The sequence below is a fragment of the Caloenas nicobarica genome, chromosome Z (genome assembly GCF_036013445.1).
Source record: "Caloenas nicobarica isolate bCalNic1 chromosome Z, bCalNic1.hap1, whole genome shotgun sequence".
NCBI classification, from domain to species: Eukaryota; Metazoa; Chordata; class Aves; order Columbiformes; family Columbidae; genus Caloenas; species Caloenas nicobarica.
Genome location: NC_088284.1, coordinates 41826647 through 41847787, shown reverse-complemented (window position 1 = coordinate 41847787; position 21141 = coordinate 41826647). Strand labels below are relative to the sequence as shown.

The window sequence follows — 21141 nt, the reverse complement described above, 5'->3', positions numbered from 1 at the left end:
AATCAACAGTTCAACACAAGCAAATAATGCTTACAAAAGTATAAGCATACTGACAGTGCCAATGGAAAACTTTGGCAGGAAAAATAAGTGTTGGATTTCCATTCTGGAAAGCACAATCAGCCTAGTCCTAACAAAACAGTTATAAAAGTAAGAAAAAGAAAGCAAATTTATTTTAAGTAAATGGTGCTGACAATGCAAGTATGTTGTAAAGGGAGTCAATTGCTTTTTTTCCTCTCATATATATTGTAAATATTACTTATTTCCTTCTCTAAAAAGAGTATTGGCATTAGCTTGGATTAAACAGAAATGATGAAGCAAAGAAATGCATGGGAGGAAGAGAAAAATCATAATCAGATTGGAGATGGCACAAGAATATTTTGTTGTAGAGAAGGAATTACCTTTGCATTCACAACTAATTTTCTATTCAGTAAAAACAAGACTACCTACCAAACTCTTTCACACACAGAAACATAGGTAGAGGTGGGGGAAATAAGGCAAAACAGAAAGTCAAATCATGGAAAAGTGACAGAAAAAATAAATCTGTAGTGTATAGAAAAAAACACATTTCCTAACAGCAAAATGAGAAGGCAGTCATAGAAGACAGATATTTTACTTCACTGAGATATTCAAGTTTTTAGGACACTTTTAGCCTAAGCTTACACTTTGACTGACAATTACACTCTCTCTGTTTCTGAAGCAGAACTCCCTCCTCCACTAAAGGAAAAGTTCTGCCTTGAGTGGTCACCACTGCTGAAAAACCTTCGTTTCCTGTCCACTCATCTTCTGGGGCTCCCTTCCGTTCAGATTTGGCACAAGAGCCAGCACCGCTGCTCCCTGCTGCTGGCACATTTTGTGGACCTAGGAGTTGATCTAGACCAACTATGATGGTGGGCTAGCTTCCTAGGCAGAAGTTTGGTCTGTGGCATCAGCAGGGTTCATACCAGAGCTCAGCCTCCAGCTGAAGGGTGGAGACACAGCCCACACTGGGACCTCTCCTAGTGTCAGAGATACTATAAAACTGAGAAATCAGAGTCCAAGAATGTGTCCGATTTCACCTGGCCCACAAGGGCAATTTTAACAAGCAGAGATTAGGCAGAGTGATAAATAAGCAGCCTGCTTTCTACCAGCCATATTACCTTCCTGAAGAGCCCTTATTTATATGTCTCAGAGTAGTTATTCAAGCCTAAGAAAGGCTATTCAAGCAGTTTCTTGGTAGGAAACCTTGATAATGGCTTGGGTCAGCAAAGATATGGTAGCCAAGAAATGAATCTGACCCATGATCTGCAAATTAATGATGAATCCTCTAATAAATGCAAAATGAGAATTTTCCTGTTGCATGACTATTAAATATCTATTACATGATGGCAATTATACAGATTATATTTCAGCTATGAAAGAAGTAATTTTGAATCTTAGTTTCAATTGAAATAATACATACCCATGTCATTGACATAATACATAATACAATATAACCAGATGTTCATGTTAATCTTGAACTACATGCTTTGTCAAACTGTGCCCTGGGGTCCTGACTTTTCCTGGGGATTGGTGAGTGTGTGACAAAATGTTCATGAAAAATTACAATAGGCAAATCTATCTCCCATGTCAAACATGGGCAAATTGAGTGGAAAAGGAGATTACTTTGTAACAATACAAGAATGGGACTGTTTTGATAAGGCTCTTTAATCACATCAGCCGATGCTTCTCCAGGAAAGCCATGTCTAATTAAGATCAAGAAAAAACCTTTTGTTTAAACAAAGATAACAATTCAGCTAAAGACTAGTAAGGGAGAAAGAACAACGTAGTCTTACTGCAAAGTTATAATAATAGCAATGTACAGCAGACTGACTGGTGGACACTGCTAAGTTCTTTGAAATAGGTAACTTTGTTTAAAATTCATAAAATACGCAGTTCAAAAACCTAAGGAATTCTTAAAATTTCATGAAAGCATTACTACAACTTACAATTGATTAGCATTTTTCCTGTGTATATTAAGGAATTAGGAACGCAATAATGGAAGGGACCTACTTCAACAATTAAGTTCTGTCTTTGTCACTTCAGAAAACCCTGGAACAATTTATTTGTTCCCCAGAACATCTATTCAGCAGGTCTGTATTCTTGAGAGACCATTTTCTAACATCTTATCTCAACTGTTAAATCTACTCTAAAAAAGATAAAAAGACACATCTGTAGGACACTCTGCTCCCTGCTGTGAGTATTATATTCCATGTCCCTGCAATCAGGGGAAATGTATAAGGATGATGCCAGGATGAGGACTATGCCTGGTATCATGGAGCATTTCATTAATGGCACTGATACTGAAACAACTGTTGAAAAATGCAGCCTGTGAACTTGAGAATATGTTTAGGATGCTCTTTGCTCATTGGACTGATAAACAGGTTAAAACTGCTTTCGGTTTGTGTCCAACTCCCCTTGAAGACTGAAGTCAATAATATCTTACCATCAGCTCTGAACAGAGTAAAACAACATGTTCAATGCTATGTTACTTGTTAGACTAACTTCAATTATATAGAAGAAAATCTAGCCTCTTTTGATTTAATCAATATAATCTTCCTTTTAGAGATTATGATACAAAATATCCATTACAGACCCTTAAGTTCGATCAATGCAATGAACCAGAGCAGATTAATCAGATATAGAAGCTATTGATTTTAGTATAACAAATCCCACAGCTGTCATTGAATTAACCAATCAGAAGAGCCAGGTTTCATACAAATAAAAGTAAGATACTTCAGTAAAATAAAAAAGCAGAAGTTACTCTTTAGGACCAAGATTACACAAAACCTTTAAAAAATTAAAAAGCATTCACTGAAGCATGTGCAAGCATATCTTGAAGAGTGTTATTGTACAGAGACAATTTGCTGCATCACAGCTTAACGTAGAGCTCGAAAGTGAGAGATTGGATTACAAAGTCCATTAAATATGAAAAGCACACTTAAACAATACACAGGAGTCCACACACTGCCATGACAAGAGACCAGCACCTTTAAACAATGACTGTTTCTTACTTTTCACCTGCTACTAAGCTCCAGCTTCACTGCAAACAATGCCAACCAAAATGCCAAATAGCAGCAATGAGATGTGATTGGAACTCTGTCAGGCCCACCAACTAGTTTCACAAGGACATGCAACACATCAAGATAAAATTGGTTTGGGTCACTGCTACACTTGGTGTAAAACAAATATGTGATACCTATTTGAAAGGCTGCAGATCCCACTACTGATTTCACAAGCAATAAATTCCCAACAGAAATTCCCTTGATTTTCAAGTAAGGAGATTAATGGATGTGTTTCCGCACCAAATATTTCCTGTGTTTAGCTAGCTCTCCTCCTAGATTTGCTGATACAACAGCGTTCTGCATCAATTTCTCTTTTCCACTACATATTTCAAAAAGGAGTATAGAGAAGTACGACAAAAGACTTTGTCATGATTGGCTAGGATTTACCAAAAAAATTTAGAGATGTGTCCTCTCCATTGTGTAATTTGTTTTATTTTCTTTCTGTGGGTTTTAAGCACTTCAAAATGTATCAGTAGAGGCATCCAGCAGGGAGGTGTCTACTGTTATTACTGCTGTTATAAATCAAATAAAGAAAAACAGGAATTATGACAAATCAGCTAGCCACTTCACTAAACTATAAGACTACCATTTTTAAGTGTGTAAATGCATTTAAAAATATTTTAAAAGGAAAGGAAATACTTGTCACTTGCTTGATTAAAGCATTTAAGCAAAAACTGTCTTACTTACTTACTGCTATGCTAAAAGTCATAGTATATTGCCAATGGCTTTACTAAGTTACCACCTGTCCTGTCCCACTTGGTGGGGTGATGGAAGAGTTAACTTTTGAATACTCTGTGCGGTAGCCTGGACTAACAACAGTTACTCAAGAAGTTCAACTAAATACTGAATTTACTAAAAAATGCAGTGGAATTACAGTGAATAGTGGCAAAAGTTTGTAACTAAATCATAAAACTTAGCAAGACTTCCACAACAAAACTCAAAATGATATTACACTTAAGTGCCTAGAATAAAGTTACAAGAAGAGAAAGAAAGAGAAAAGAGAGTTAGATTAAGATATCAAAAGAAGGGTAAGATTTCACCACTCTTGAGACCACTCGTTCCAGCAAAGAATCTCAGGGGCAGTGCGGTGCTATGAGGCCTCAAACTGACAGTACAACGAATCATTCCATCGCCCCCCACCCTCCACCAGTGTCCCTAGTGAGAAAGTTTTATAACCCAGTCCACTGCCTTGTGAGATAGAAGAGGGGGTCTCACCTCCTCCCTCTGCTTGCTCTTCAGGCTAATGAAGAAGATTGTTCCAGAAGTGAGTCAGCGGTCTCGGTAGTCCCAAAAGTGTCTATAAGTGAGCTGTTTTGTCCACTGGGGTAACTGGTAATTTGTGATTTCTCCTAGCGGTTGACTGTCTGCTAGATGACCCCTCCCAATTATCGACGCATGAAGCCTGAGGCCTTGGTAGGCCTCAAGGAAGAAACACTGTTAATTGCCTTTATTACAAAAATTTATGCCTTCATTTTGCAGAGGCCTTGAGGAAAATGATAGTGTGTCTGCCTTCAGAGCACTTACTTATTTCCAAAGTTGCAAAACCCAGCTGTTTAAGGCATAACATATAACATTAATGAATCCTTTGTTTTGCAAAGGATAGTGGGTTTCTTCAAGGCTGTCACACCACCAGCCATGTAATTTGAAGCAAGATCTTCAGTCTGAATTCAAGCTACTCAACTTAAAGTCATTACTGTTATAGAAATGGAGTGTGTTTACACACTGGCACATTTCCCAGATATTTCGTGCAGGGAACTTGCTTTGCGTATTACAAACAAGTTTAGAGAAATTGAAAACAAAAACGGCAAGACAGACTTCCTCTTCTCTTTCACATCTGTTTCAGAGGATGATCATCATACCAAAATAGCAACAATGGCTTAGCAATCTCATGAGTTAAAACAAGGAGACTTCAGGAAAATTTTGTACTCCACAACAGCCTTTCTGCATTACCCTTTCCAGTGAGAAGCCTAGTGTTCGCTAAATGGATTCAGTAGGAAAAGGACAGATGTTTGCTGCCAGCAACATCAGAGAGCTGAGATTTCCAAATGCAGGAGCCAAATCTTCCTCTACCCACATGCTCTCAAACCCATCCTTCTCCCTCCCAAGAATTCATTCAGTTCACCTTCTAATTGACTCCACAGCCAGCTAGCATCATGTCTAGGCATCTGCTCCCACTGTGAAATGTCCCTGGGGTCTCAGAGAAAACTGAAAACTACAGTGAATCAATTCCCTTGTGAAAACCCATGACAAACCCCTCGCAGGCAGCAGAAATCCCAATTGCCATCAGTGGTCTACAGGTCAAGCCCTGTATTTTATTTCCAGTGCCGACTTACAGCAAGCCCCCACAGCTGGCACGCTGCACCTTCTCCACTGCATGGCTCACAACTATGCTTGTGAGGTTTCCTGCGGCCATGCAGCTTCCTAGCTGGTCACTGTTCATTGAGAGGACAACACACTGTAGCACAGAAGGAGCGGTTCCCTCCTTGATCCTGTCTTTATCGGTCCTCAAGGTTTCACTTCAGGGATTTTAAAATGACTGCTAGCTCTGCAAATAAGTTAAAAAGAAACACTGAAACTATTTTCTGAAAGCTGCTTGTCATTCCGAGCTATGTTGCTCTGTTGCATCTTCTTCTGCACTCTGTTCCTTACAGGCTAAAGGTGAGAAAGGCCTTATCTGTAAAGTTCATGCCAAACATGAATATTTCAAACAGTTTGCAAAGCCCACAGAGGGTTTTTACACTGCAGTAGCAGTCTGGAAGATAGGAAGATACTGCGCTCTTAGCCCTTCTGTATGTTTCATCCGAAGCTGAAGATTTTGATGTAAGCATAAGCTGTGCCACCTGTTGGTTTCAGTATGACTCTGATACACGCGCTACTTCCTCTTTGCCAACACGTCCGGTGAATGTGCCCACATTCATACTGAAATAGAAAAAATAAAAATAAAAATCCCCTCATGAGCCTCCAAAATGTTCTGAAACCAGCAGTTGCACTTTTTCTTGGCAGGGAACTTTTACAGGTCTTCTTTGCTTGCAAGTTGTAAAAGAAAATGATTACTCACTCTGGTTTGAAATTCCCCTGTATCCCACTGCCTGCCAACAAAGTACAACTAAGTTTAAAATGAAAAGCAAGTTCTAGCAATAACTTTCTCTAGGTCAACTTTCTTCGACTACTTCACTAAATATATGCTTAAAAAATGCAAATATGACTCTTGTGCTCACCAAATACAGAACTGAAAATGTAAATAAGTTGTCTCCACAGTGCCCAGGAGCTATATCAACTCTTATTGCAATATAGAAATATTGTTTAAAAAAACCCCCTGTTTTTTGTTTGGTTTTGTTTGGGTTGTTTTGTTTTGTTTTGGTTTTTTTACATTTCAGAAGCAGCAGCTATTTTCCTAATTTTTCCTGTGGCCCATTAATTCACTTGTCAAAGACTGAAAGATAAATCTCAAAAGAGGACTTCAATATAGCAACCTTACCATATTAAACTCATAACACACAATGTTAATCTCTTACATGTACATAGTGATGTCCTTATGTCTATACAGCAGCATAAGGACAGCAAGACATCTAAGAACTGGATTCACAGGAACAAACTCTGCTGAAAGAGATGCATAAGAGATAAAACATAGAGGGGCAGAGACTTCAGTCTAGCCTGGGAAGGAAAATAGGACTGGTGGGAGATTTAAATCTCATTCCATCCAAAATGCAGGCACCTACCATCTAACTGTGCCTTCTAACAACCAAAGAAAAAGAATCCAGACCCATCACCTGATGAGTCCGTTATTTCAAGGAGTCACAGAACGTTAGGGATTGGAAGGGACCTCGAAAGATCATCTAGTCCAATCCCCCTGCCAGAGCAGGAACACCTAGGTGAGGTTACACAGGAAGGCGTCCAGGTGGGTTTTAATGTCTCCAGAGAAGGAGACTCCACAACCTCCCTGGGCAGCCTGTTCCAGTGTTCTGTTACCCTCACTGTAAGTAAGTTTCTTCTCATATTTAAGTGGAACGTCCTGTGTTCCAGCTTATACCCATTGCCCCTTGTTTTATCATTGGTTGTCACTGAGAAGAGCCTGGCTCCATTCTCCTGACACTCACCCTTTATATATTTATGAACATTCATGAGGGCACCCCTCAATCTCCTCCAAACTAAAGAGATCCAGCTCCCTCAGCCCCTCCTCACAAGGGAGATGCTCCACTCCCTTCATCATCTTTGTTGCCCTACGCTGGACTCTCTCCAGCAGTTCCCTATCCTTCTTGAACTGAGGGGCCCAGAACTGGACACAATATTCCAGATGAGGTCTCACCAGGGCAGAGTAGAGGGGGAGGAGAACCTCTCTTGACCTGCTAACCACCCCCCTTCTAATACACCCCAGGATGCCATTGGCCTTCCTGGCCACAAGGGCACAGTGCTGGCTCATGGTCATCCTGCTGTCCACCAGGACCCCCAGGTCCCTTTCCCCTGCATTGCTCTCCAACAGGTCTTTCCCAACTTATACTGGAACCTGGGATTGTTCCTGCCCAGATGCAAGACTCTGCACTTGCCCTTGTTATATTTCATTACATTTTTCCCTGCCCAACTCTCCAGCCTGTCTAGGTCTCACGCCTTCTGGCATGTCAGCCACTCCTCCCAGCTTGGTGTCATCAGCAAACTTGCTGACAGTGCACTCTATTCCCTCATCCAAGTCATTGATAAACATATTGAATAGTCTTGGTCCCAGTACTGACCCTTGAGGCACTCCACTAGATACAGGCTTCCAACTAGACTCTGCCCATTGACCACGACTCTCTGTCTTCTTTCCTTCAGCCAGTTCACAGTTCCCCATACCACCTGATCATCCAGACCACACTTCCTCAGTTTAGCTTCCTTCAAAACATATTCTGTGCTTAAAACATCACCAGACAAGTCAGCACTGACGTCATCACCTGGCCTCTTCATCTCCCAAGTGTCTGAAATACAGAAATGCTCACCCTTTCTCTCACTTTCTAACTCGGTCTCTTAATTCTTTGATGCGAACTGCAACAGGCTAGTAGGCTTCCCTTAAATCTCTGAAAAGCCTATACTTGGCTAATGTAGCAAACACAGCAATTCCTTCCCTCATGTGGTGGGCTGACTGTGGCCAGCAGCCAAGCACCTACACAGCTGCTCCCTCACTCCCTGCTCCCTCCTTGGGGAAATGGGGGAGAGAACCGGAAGACCAACAGCAAGAAAACTCACAGAACAAGATAAAGACAGCTTACTAGCTGAATGAAAGAGTCGGGGAAAAAGGTAATTGCTCGCCACCACCCAGAAGCAGATCAAGGCCCACCTTTGTCTCTCAGCAACAGCCACCATAGAAATCCTCCAACTCTTCTCCCTTAGCCCCACAGTTTTATTTCTTGCTTTATTTCTTTATTTCTTGCATAATGTTATATGGTATGGCATTTCCCTTTGGTCAGTTCCGGTCAGCTGTCTTGCCTGTGTCACTTCCCAGCTTTTTGCCCACTACCAGCCTAATCATTGGTAGCTGGGAGATGGAGAAGGCTTTGAGGCTCTGCAATCACTGTTCAGCAACAGGCACAACACTGGCCTGTTAACACCACTGTTTTACCCACAAATCCAAAACACAGCACCTGTATTTTGGGACAGAGCTGCCATTAAGAAAGTTAATTCTATCCCAGCCAGATCCAGTACACCTTAGAAAGAGGAATGACCAGGAGCTTTTCTCCTACACAGTGCTAGGCTGAAAGATCAACCCTGGAGTGTCTCCAGTTCAGGAATCAGAGCATCACCTCCTGCTCTCCCATTAGGAAAGGATCCTGGGAATCCAAAGAACAACTTCACACAACAGATTAAGTTCTGAAAATCCTAACTATAACTGGCACCTCTTTGTATAACTTATCAAACAAAGACAGCTCTACTGATACGTTATGCAAGGGCAGAAGGGTACTGTAATACAGAACTGCAATTTTAACATCCACATATATGAAAAATGAGATTGTACACTGAAAAGTAGGGAAATGTGGATTTTTTTTCTCAATATTTTGAATATTTGTATGACATTATGCAAAATACATGGTCATTTTATATTAAGTATAGTACTGTATTTTTTGCTTAATGGCTATTTTTAAAGTATTTTGTTTTCTGCAGTGATTATTTATCCATCCATGTACTCCAAAATGTCTTTTCTTAAGAAATACATTTTAGCAGTAAAGAAAAAACTGAAGTTGGTTAGCAGGAAGAAAAGAAACAGAAGTATTTACAAAACAGATTGCTCTCAGCTGCTGGAGAACTACTTGATTTCTGCATGTTTGAGTTTCTCCAAGTATTTTTTCTGTAATTCCCACAGCAAAGGACTCTGGAGCCATGGTGACGTTGTGTAAAAAGCCACTACACTGAAACAACAGCTGTTTGCTTTCACTAATAAAAAAACCTCTGAACTGAAAAGTGACCATAAATAGGCACAACATACTCTTTACACACACAACACAGAGATTTCAGTGGGAATTTTGCCACATTTAACGCAGGACCAACTCTACTACTGCTCTCTCATAGGGAGTATCAAGGAGGAAATGAGCTGAACACAGGAAAATCCCACAGGATGTCCACGTGATTGTTCCGTACCCAAAAGACAGGAAGGAATCTTATGTGAAGCAATTTCAGCAATATTGCTCTGAGTGACTAACAGTTTATGGAATGGCTCCAATAGGAAAAAAAGCCAAGAAAACATTCTCACACATGAAGATGAGTGTGAGAACTTTGTTTTGTGGAGTTGGGAGAGGAAATAAGAAAAAACTTTTCAGAAAACTACTGTATTGTAAAAGACTATGTTGCTTAGTGAGGTGGGGAGGTGGTGGCCTTCTGCCTCTTCAGCAGATGTCTTCAGGTATGCACCAGCAGAAGCAGCAAAAGAGCTGTGCAAAGCTCTGGGAGTTAGCTCTGGGAGTTAACTCTGGCGTCCACCTAATGTACCAACAACACGTTTAGTCTCAGGAGACCTCTGTACTCCCTCCAGGCAACTGCAAGGCAGGAGCCATAGCAGAAGGCATCTGCTGGTCGTACTTTGAGGTTTGGTTGTTTACTACCATTGGAAGTAAACAACAAGATCTGGACTCTAATTCCAGCAGGCTCAGTTCCTGTTTGCCTGCTGTTTAGTGCATATTCCATTAGAGCCCTGCTACTGAGACCAGACTCTATACAGACACTGTCCGCACCTCAAACAGTACCATCTCACTTGTAAAATAATATTTAAAACAATCCTAATGAAATAGTTCAGCATTAAATCTCAGGCTTATTAAAAATCAAAGTTTCTGAAATTTATTGTTAAATTCCATGTTAAAAAAAGTAGTTGTGGGGTTTGCTGATTATATTTACCTTATAATTAATCTTCTTGGCAGTGGCATCAGAGAGCAAATAAATCCTTTTAATCAACTAAGATCTTCGCTTATATATTCTAGTTCCATCTTAAACTCTGTTATTTATTAACTGCCTCAATTACTTTATCAATAATATGTGGACAATTACATTAGAAGTTCCATAAACCAGCTTTTAAGAAACACTTTGCAAAAAAACCATGCAACTGCCCCCAAAACAGTTTCCAAATCCAATATTCTAACTTGAAATACAAACTTGTTGATCAAGAAATACAAAAGCAAAATAGAGAAAATTATCACACAAAAGCACTTGATCTAAATCTATTGAAGTAAAAAATCCGAACCAAATGATCATTTAAGATATGCTACAGTTAAAAAAGTAGTTATCATGTTGGACTTAGTATTTACATAATCTGTTTTAAAACTTTTAATACCTCTGACATTTTAAAGGACTGGCCATCACTCACAGAAGTTTAATAAGGCATGAAATCTGAAAAAAAGTAATTTCTTTTTCCAACACCACATTACCTTTTTATGACCCAAAAAGTGCCCAAATGGACAGGAAAAAATAGAGTTTTACTAAATGATCTCAGAATGCAGTCATTATTCTACCAGCTGATCAAGAGCAACTCCCAAATAGTGAGTGCTGCTCAGAAAGTTTATTTCGTTAAAGGAGAAGAAAAAATAGGAGGGAGAATTTCAATGCTGTGTGTGATTGCAGCAAAACTGCCCTGTTATAAAACAGTACATAGGAATACAAAATTTGGCCTCACTAGATCATAAGTGTAGGAAAGTCAATGTTCTGTCTATAGAAACTGCCTATGTCTTATGCTTTAAAGAATGATGAAAGAAAAGTCTAATTTACCTGAACAATTTGGCAGTGTGATCCACACACAAAAAGAAACAAAGACAATACTTCCCAAACTTTCTGGTTGTCTGCCTGCACCCTCCAGCAGTAAATGTCTCAATTAGTACTTAATACGTCAGGTTGGAATTATGAACTTTATTGATGACTAGTTACTAAATGATTTAGCCCACAATACACTACATTTCTGTATTTGTAATAAAATTTTAGGTGCATTAAATAAAAAACCTCTTGATATCAATTTAAATTTACACTGCGTATTTGTTCTTAAAAAAAAGAGGCTACTTTATAATTGTGAGTTTTTAGGATAGACATCTTCTCTTTTTAGGCAGTTTTCAGGCCTGTTGCAGAGTTTTTAATATTTTTAGATTATGAAGACCTATAGTTGCAATATAATACATTAAAGTTTCAAATAAAAGCCTCATTTCAACCAGCTGAATGATATGGATATGGTATAGCCCCATCATACACCACATCTACAAGTATATCCGTGGTACAGGAAAAACAGCATGGGTGCATAAGTCTTCTGAAACAGGTTAATGGAATCTTTTAGCTTATTAAACATAAAACTGCACATATTATTTGTCTCCATAAGAACATGCTTTCAAGACGAGGACAATTCTTCAGTAGGCCCTCCTGGTATTGTATCTTCGGCACAGTCTAACAAAAATCTCACTGCGTTTAAGTCGTTAAAGTTTGGGAGGATTTCAAGATATAAAAAGCAACATAGACCCACACTGACCTACTTCGCCGATTCTCTTATCATTAAAATCTTATTTAAAATAGTTCTAACTACCTTCACATAAATTATTTAATGCAAAATATGCACACTCGAATAAAAAGTAAAGCCAATATGCTTTGGAATTATAAAGGCAAGAAACAGGAAACAAAAGAAGTGAATACTTACTTGTATGGAGGTTAAAAGGAGTTTGGGGATGTTACAAATATTAATACAGGACAGTGATTTCAAATGCTACATTTCCTGTGTCTGCTCTAAACTTTTGTAGCCTTTAATGTAAAGCTACATTGAGCTACATTCGAGCACAAAGACAGCTGAGAATGCTCAGAGTCTACAAAACAAAGATTGCAGATGCAAGTAATTTCCATGTGTAGACAGTCTACAAAAAACATTTCTCACAGTTCAGCTTTCCTTTCCATGCTTTCATAAACCAAACTCCATCTCCCTCTTACAGCTTGAGGCTGAAAGATGTAGCATAAGACCTGCATTCCCAGTCTTGCACCTATGCTTAGGTACCCTATGAAGATTAGATACTCTGCACGGGTCTTACTGTGTCTTTCAACAGACAGTTGGTAGATTTCCTGGTTTTGCTTCTCATTCAACTAACAGCAATCTTCACATTCAGTTTATTTTACCCTTTCTATTTTGCAGCACCACAGGCCTCTACTAGGTCATCACTGTTGACATAGTCAAAAGACTTAAACTTGCAAGCAGAGAACCTGCAAAATTATTAACTACACAAACAAATACATCAAATAAATCAAAACAAATACGCAAAAATAGTTCAGATTCATAAAACAAGGAGTGGTTCATAGGAGTTCCTTTTTGGTAGTATCTCTCCAGAGGCTCATGAGTCATCAGTTTACATTGAATTTGAAATAAGCATGAGCACAATAGGCAGAATACAGTATTATAAAGATTTTCCTTAAAACTAAGTATGTAAGTCGCACACACTGTTTTAAATGGCAGCAGATTTGTCTGTCCATTAGTTGCAAATTCAAATTAGCAGTTGTAACTTGCTTAAACTTTCCCAAGTCTTATTGCTCAAAATGAACTGATTTGATAACCAGGTTATGCAGCTTTAAATTTTACTTTATTTTTCAAGTTATTTTACTTATTTTTAGAAAATATTATTTTTTAGCTCAGGCACATTTTCACTTAAGAATAGTTTTTGCTTATTAGTTTCTCAGACTACCATGCTATTCCATTTGACATAAAAACCTAACAGATCTTAGAGAACTGTAATTCAACCCATAAAGAGATGATATGCTTCCCCTCGATTTACCTTTGCTGTAATACAAACTTCATTATTCTGGGCTGGTGTTTTAAGACTGCTGTCTAAGAAACCTAAAGAATATTTGTTCTGAATGTGTCACCGCTAACTATATAACTTCCAAACTTGACTCACAAACACCTATTCATCTCATGCACTTTACTTACTAAAGTCAAGAGTTAGACGAAAGATAAATTAGGAGTTAGAGCACAGGTACAACAACCAGAAAAAGCTGTGCAGTCATATCAAATGACACTGCTAGGTATAATCTGAAATACAGTATAGTCTAAATTTACAACACCAATTGTGATGGCAGAGCTTTTGTTGCCTTTCTTTCAGACACAATGTAGGTGCTAATTCTTTTTTAAGACAAAGTGTCTAAAGGATCTGCACATTGGCCAACTGAAAGACTGCACATTCTGAATTACCATTCACATTTAATAATTTTGTCCAGATTTATCAGATGGAAATGAGAAGAGCTGTTATAAATGGGAAGTAATCTTATTTACTCAGATTTTTACACACATGCAAAACCACTTATCCATGGGTTATAGGCATTTTGAATACTTGAAAATTCCACACAATCAAGGCCCATAAATAGCTAAAATGTAACCATATAACAAAACAACTATCGAAACTGAGGAACTCAATAAAAAATAAAAGGATTTCCAAAGGACTTCCAGATTCCAAAGTGCACAGATTACTTTTTTTCCAGTGCCAGAAGAACACAGCAGTTAATCTGAGACATAGCAGAAAGAGAAAAGCATATTCAAAAATCCTAATATCCTGAATAATAACATATTTCTAAGCTTTATTCTCATACTCTTACAGTAGATTGGGGTAACAGTTCAAATGTTCCCTCTGATCTCATCTCTGCTGCTGTAACAGTAACAACTTTTTAGGCAGATACATAATCAGAAACTGGTGTACAAACCAATACCAATACCTCAAGGCACCTTCCAAAACTCCATAGACAGCATAGTTCGAAGAACTCAAGCTGAATATTATCATACTCTCATAATTCACTGCACAAACAGATATTGCACTACCATCATCTTCTGAATGTTTTTCATGCATAGCCCTATAGTGACAAAGACATTGTAGCCTTCAGTTGATAGGCTTGTTTAATTATGGAGTTAAAAAGCCTCTGCACAAAGCATGGTTGTATTTTTTCTTTTTTCCAAATGATCAATGTTTTTGATTTGCCCAAGCATCTGGACAAATTCTGAAGGAGAAAGATTGCTACAAAGTCTTAGACATTTTGGGTAGGAGCTCATTATTTCCAGATCTGCCAGAGCTGATTATTTACATGGTTGTTACCTTACCCACTATCCTAGTTAAATTTTATTTATCTCCGCAGCCTTGCCCGAAAGCAGATATGTAGCACTTTCATTGTCCTCTGATTTGATGACTCACAGATAATCTTTGAATTCAGACTACTTTTTCATTAATTTATGACTATAATTGTAATAAAAATTTCTTGTACATAAAAGTGAAAAGTTATTGTGCTAACGCATTTCAGTTGTTTGCATTACAGCAGGCTAAATAAGTGGACGACATTTATCACCAAACTTATTTTATCGTAAATGCAATCCATTACAACAATAATGGAAATATTGTACTCCTTTTAACATTTCGCTTGAGCTTTATTCTGCCTGCTAGCAATTCTACTTATGAGCTTCATTGTGCCAAGGACAGAACAGTCTTTTCCAGTCACTTACCCTCTGACAGCATGAATAAGTCTCAGTGATGGATAGGCGGTTCGCACCTTCAATTTATTCTTAAGGATTAACGCATTAACCCATTCCACATGCTTCTCTCCACCTTTGACCATGAAAGCAGGGATCCAAAGGACACTGTCATTCAGCATGGACAGTCTATGCACAAATTTTTCTCTGTCACTCTCATTCCGAAAGCCTCCAAATGCTCTTTGTACAACTGATGGATTCATGGTAATAAAATCAGATTTAGTTCCCACATCGGCAGCAAACTCCACCACAGGAGCTAGATTGCACCTGAAGAGGAAGAAATTAATGGAAAATGAAAATAAATATGAAATATTAACTCAGAAAAATATATGCATGAAGGGAAAGCTGAAAATGAACATGCAAGCCCATTTCAATTTAACATGAGAAAGAAATACCAGTGATAATAGGGATGATAACATGTAGAGTTTTACCCAACATGCACACTCATTATACAATTTTTTAAAAAAACATTAAATGTACATAAAGTTGTGAGAAAAAAATAAGTTTTTTGTACATTTGAAAACCATGTCATCATGCTTTAAAATGCATTAATGGCTAGTAGTACTTATTATAAGATTGTGCTTTCTAACACCTATTAACTTTCACAAGTGTTCATCTGTCAACATGTTACCAATAGCTCACACTCAAAGGAAGTCATGCTAGCCAATTAAAGTATAAATTATACAGGTTAGTCACAGCATTTTTTTACAATACACTATTAAAATATGTTTTACAAATGAACGTTACCCCATGTTAAACGAATTTTTGGCATTTTGGATTTTGCTATTGTCATTGCAGCTCATTGCATGTTTCAAAATTTAGTATTTTCATTTCACTTAGAAATTAATTTTTTTTCCTTGATGTCTCGTTTTCAAAACCTTGTTTAATTTTGCAGTAGCTTTGTGCTTTTTTTAGGCTTGAGAAATAGGTCTCATCAAACCTTTTTTCAGCAGTTTTTAACCTCAGTTATATAAATACATATATATGTAATCACACAAAGACAGTATTCTCCATGGGCAGCATTGGATGTGGGTGACAAAATGCAATTCAAAAACTATTTTGTTATTTCAGTGATTGAAACAAATCACCTCCACAACATCCTCAGCGAATTAGCCTGTAGCTGGTATGCCCCAAATAAGTATCCTGACACACCAAATTTTCACAATGTAACAAACTGCTCTGTAGACATTAAAGATGCAAAGCAGCAATGTGGGAACTAGGTCCTTCAAAACATGTGCATGTTATTATACTTTGAATATAAATAGTGTTCCATTAGTTCTGCAATTATTTTCTGGTACATTAAACTTTTTACGTCAGCTAATCCCCTAGCATCTTCTAATGGGCAGATCTCCAATGTCATATAAAAATAACTGAAGTCAGCAGGCCAACTGATGACCTAGACCTGACTGATAATACTAATTCCTCAGAAGATAATTTTCATTCTGTAATTAGCAGCTAAAGTTCGTGGTCCTGTCTTCTTCAGAAAGAAATGTTCTGAAGACCATAAAGCCTTCTATGACAAAGTAACCTGCTTGGTCGACGAGGGCCAAGTGGTGGATGTTGCCTGACTGGATTTCTCCAAGGCTTTCTGTACAGTTTCCCACCTCCTCCTCCTAGGGAAACTGATGCATTACAATGTAGGCAAGTGGTCTCTGCAGTGGGTGGGGAACTGGCTGACAGGCCATACCCAGAGGGTAGTGGTAAATGGCTCCTTTTCCAACTGGAAACCTGACACTAGTGGGATCCCCTGGGGATTGATATCCGGCCCAACTCTGTTCAACATCTTGATAAGTGTTCTGGCTGATGGGATCAAGTGTATGAGATGAAGTTTGCCAGTGACACCAAACTGAGGGGGGAAGTGGACACTTCAGAAGGGAGACCCACCCTGCAGGATGACCTGGACAGGAAGGAAAAGTGGGTAACAAGACCCTTATGAAGTTAATCAAAGACAAGCGTATGGTTTTGCACCTGGGAGACATCCAGGAGTGCAGCACAGGCTGGGATCCACCCAGATGGGGAGCAATTCTGTGGAAAGGGACCTGGGTGTTCTGGTGGACAACAAGCTCAATATGAGCGAACAGTGTGCTGCTGCGGCAAAGGTCAACAGGATGCTGGGCTGCATCAACTAGGGCATCGCCAGCAGAGACAGAGGAGTCATTATCCTGCTGTACGTAGCGTATGTCAGTCCACACCTGGAATACTGTGTTCAGTTTTCATCCATGCTATAGAAAAATGACATGGACAGGCTGGAGAGGGTCCAGAGAAGGGCCACAAAGATGATCAAAAGACTGGGAAGTTGCTATATGAGGAATGTCTGAGAGAACTCAGCTGGTTCAGCCTTGAGAAAAGAAGGATTAGTGGAGACCTCATCGCCATGTTCCAATATTTAAAGGGTGGCTAATAAGGAGACTCTCTTTTTGCAAGGAGTTACATGGAAAATATTAGGGGTAATGAGTATAAGTTACTCTTGGGGAGATTCTGATTGGACACAACAGGGAAATTTTTCACCATGACAACAGTCAGCCATTGAAATAATCTCCCCAGTGAAGTGGTGGATTCCCCAACGTTGGACGCTTTTATGTTTCAGCTGGACAGAGTGCTGCGCCATCTTGTCTAGACTGTGCTTTTGCCAAAAAAGGTTGGACCAGATGACCCTTGTGGTCCCTTCCAACCTGGTGTTCTATGATTCTATGAAATGAAACCTTTTTTCCTTTTTTTTTTTTTAATGTTGTTATTGCTGTATCAAGTCTATCAGGAAGAATAAATAGAAACTGTAATTTACTGAGTTTCCTCTTTCCCACATGCTGCATTACAGACTGCAACTATATGATTGCATACAATTTTACTCAAACCCACAATTTTCTGTAATGTACCATCATCTTCCATTCATTCTAAACCAACTTGAGTATTGCCTTCATCTTAGTCTACCTACAAGTATCTGGGCTGCAGGTTAAAGCTGAGCCAGATAAACTTGCTACGAGGTTACTGAGAACATGAGAACACATTCTAATTACCAGTCGCACATAGCATTGAAGATTTACTTAGGCAATTAAGCAACCACCTGTAAATACGAGCATTCAGAATGCACTCCACATATATAAAGGTTTGTAAACCTCCTCCTCCTGAGCCCAGGCTACTGACTGTTTCCACACGAAATGATGAAATGTGGCTTCTCCCAGCAGAAAATAATTTTGCACAATAATAGTTTTCATGAGTTCCTTTGATTTCTTTTTTTTTTCTCCCCACAATAACTCAGTGTAAGTGTATTTTTTAAGACCAACAAGCTTATGGCTATTTTTTTCTATATAATTTTGTTTAATCAGAAGCTCTAGCGCCTTTTTTCCCTTGCACTAAGCTAACAAATAATTAGAGTAATTATTTGCTGTGTTACTTCTTCTAAGCACTATCTATAGTAGAAGTGTTCAGAAACTGGTCTAACAATACAAAGATTGGTACATTTGGGAGAGAAGGTTAGGAAAAAACCTAAGTGGGAAATGCTCCTAGTCTGTGTGATTGGTAGTATCATAGGCAATAACATGCAAGGTACTTCAAATCAAACTTACAGTCTTTGTTCTTCCCATGACATCAGCACAGACCATACCTAAAACCTCAGTGCAGCCATTTCAGCAGGGTAGTCTAAACTTACTATTAGGCATCAATTATATGATTTGGGTAGTCAATAAGTTTACAGGGCCATGTAATTTACACACTATTCATGTATAATCATGATGCTGAAAGGCAAATACACATATAGAAAATATTCATAGTAAAAATGCAGAAGTTACGACACATGAGCTTTCAGTGTGACAGCATAAGATTTTCAACAGGAATACGCACTGCAACGCTATCACTAAAAAGAGACCTGAGGTAAGAAGGAAAAATCAGTTCATGTCTGAAATATCACATAGTATTTGGGTATCTGCAAAATAACCGAGACCCTAACATACACAGACCTAAAAGCCTCGGTGATTGAAAACACACTTCTTCCAAAACTGTCTATTGCAAATATTAGTTACAGAGGGATATTTTAAGAAAAAAACTGTGGGGGCAAAAGAACCAAACTGCCAATGGCTTTGGTTGCATGCCATGAGAAAAGACTGAAGAACAGAGTAAGTGCTGCTATACCACACTTACATCACAGTAATCAACCCTGGGTTTGCTGTGATACCTTTATGGCCCAAACACCTGTAACATACTTAGTCTTTTATACAGCAGAGTTTAACATAGAAAATAATGAAACCATATTCACAAAAATACACTCGAATGAGGTCAGTTATTCCACAAAGATTCAGTTGAACTTGCCTGGTCACTAATAAACATACAGCTCATGTACATGCATGCAAATGTCTAATATGTAATATTCATAGGCCATATATTCTTCTTCAACTTAACTTTAAATAAAAGCCATAAAATTTGTTTGAGTAAAAGTGATCACTATTTCCATTTTATTTGACGTTGAGAACTAGAAGAATATTATTCATAGAGTGATAATGCAAGAATTGGCCATGAATCTGTACACTTGTGAGTCCTTTAATGATCTGTGCATTTGAGGTTTACAGGTTGAAATAAATATTTAGAAACCATGCTAAAGTCCAAGCTACACAAAAGTGCTGTAAAAATGTGCTTTGTTACATTAATATCTTCTTGTAAAGCAAAGCCAAAAATATCCCATCGCACAATATTAACCACTTACATTCTGAGAAGTCAAAAAATGAAAATTATATTGTTGCTGGTAGACACAATATTAAACCTCTCGGAAACATAAGGTATTATCTAAACTAGAATCAATAATGCACACTCTTTCCTGAATAGCCTGCAAGCTTTTATATTCAGGTTCATATCCAGATTCGTGCAAGAATCAAAATTGCAATCTCAAATTCAGAGATTGTTGACATTTTAAGAAACACTTGCATGTGAAAGTAAAATTTAAGGCTCAAGATCACGGGAAAGAAGTTAAGTTCATGGCAACAGACAACCTAACACATGGAGTACTCTCTACCCAGTCTACTTGCAGGAAGCACACCACTGTAATACCTGTGTATACATAACACATCATTACACCTGGTTCTTCAAATAAATGTGTGCAGCAGCACTGTGATAACCTTCACACAGACCCCAAATAAGGGAGATTTACAAAAAAATCCCATGCTCAAAGCTACTATCTCCCCCTGTTGAATCTAATGATTAGTAAAATGTATGGATTCTCACATGTTCTGTATGCTTGTCTGGCTCCTGATAAAACCGAAATTGCTTCAGCTTAACTAAAAGGATATAGATTGGCAGGGCATCACCTGACATATCCCACTTCATCCTAGTCCTTATCCTCTGCATGACAAAATAGAGAACGTCTCATAAGAGCTGTAAGCTGTGTAAAGGCTCAGGATAATTATGGATTCTATTCATAAAAAGGAATCATAGCTGTCTTTTGAAATGTGCCATGTGAAATATACCATTATTGACCTGATATCCCCTTTTATAACACAAGTCCAGAAGAATCCTGAATCTATGACTGATTTTGCTTTAGTCAGAAGACGTATTTTTGTAACATGATCTGCTAATAAACTTCATTTCTTCTTGTTGCTCAAACTAGTACCTATACCGATATCACTACATTCTTTCTTCCTAGCATCTTCCTTAATGCCAGTGACTGAAACGCAAGTTATCCTCAACTGACACAGCATAGGGAAGTGACAGAAACAGTGTAAGTGGTATTTTAGAAAAAGTGGCAAAGCACATTACTTACGTCTTTACTGTTAAGTGCTTGCTGCAACATTACCCATGAATTACAGTTTCACTATTCTTTCCAATATCATTACTTTGACACCAAAATAAAGGAATTGCTATCACTGAAAGTTTGTTTGGAATGTAGAAAAAAGCAGCGGTTTGAACATTCAAAAATGAAGAAGAGCAAAACCCACAATGTTTAGACTGAGACTGTTCCAAACATTGGCACGACTCTTAATTGAAATGCTTGGTCAACAAACAAATGCATTAATGAAGAGCTTTCCTGCACTTGAAACTGTTCAGAAAACTACTAAATTAAAAGCTCTGTATTATCAACAACAGGAGTAAGCAACTTTAAAA

At 38.3% G+C, this 21141-nt stretch overlaps 1 protein-coding gene across 1 annotated transcript in view; it reads right to left on the bottom strand.

Moving 5' to 3' along the window:
• ST8SIA4 (ST8 alpha-N-acetyl-neuraminide alpha-2,8-sialyltransferase 4) overlaps window positions 1-21141 on the bottom strand; it is a 59627-nt gene that overhangs the window by 16488 nt on the left and 21998 nt on the right. Inside the window, exon 4 of the mRNA XM_065657373.1 lies at window positions 15031-15324. Coding sequence (XP_065513445.1) covers window positions 15031-15324 — 294 coding nt within the window. The remainder of the gene's footprint in view (window positions 1-15030; window positions 15325-21141) is intronic.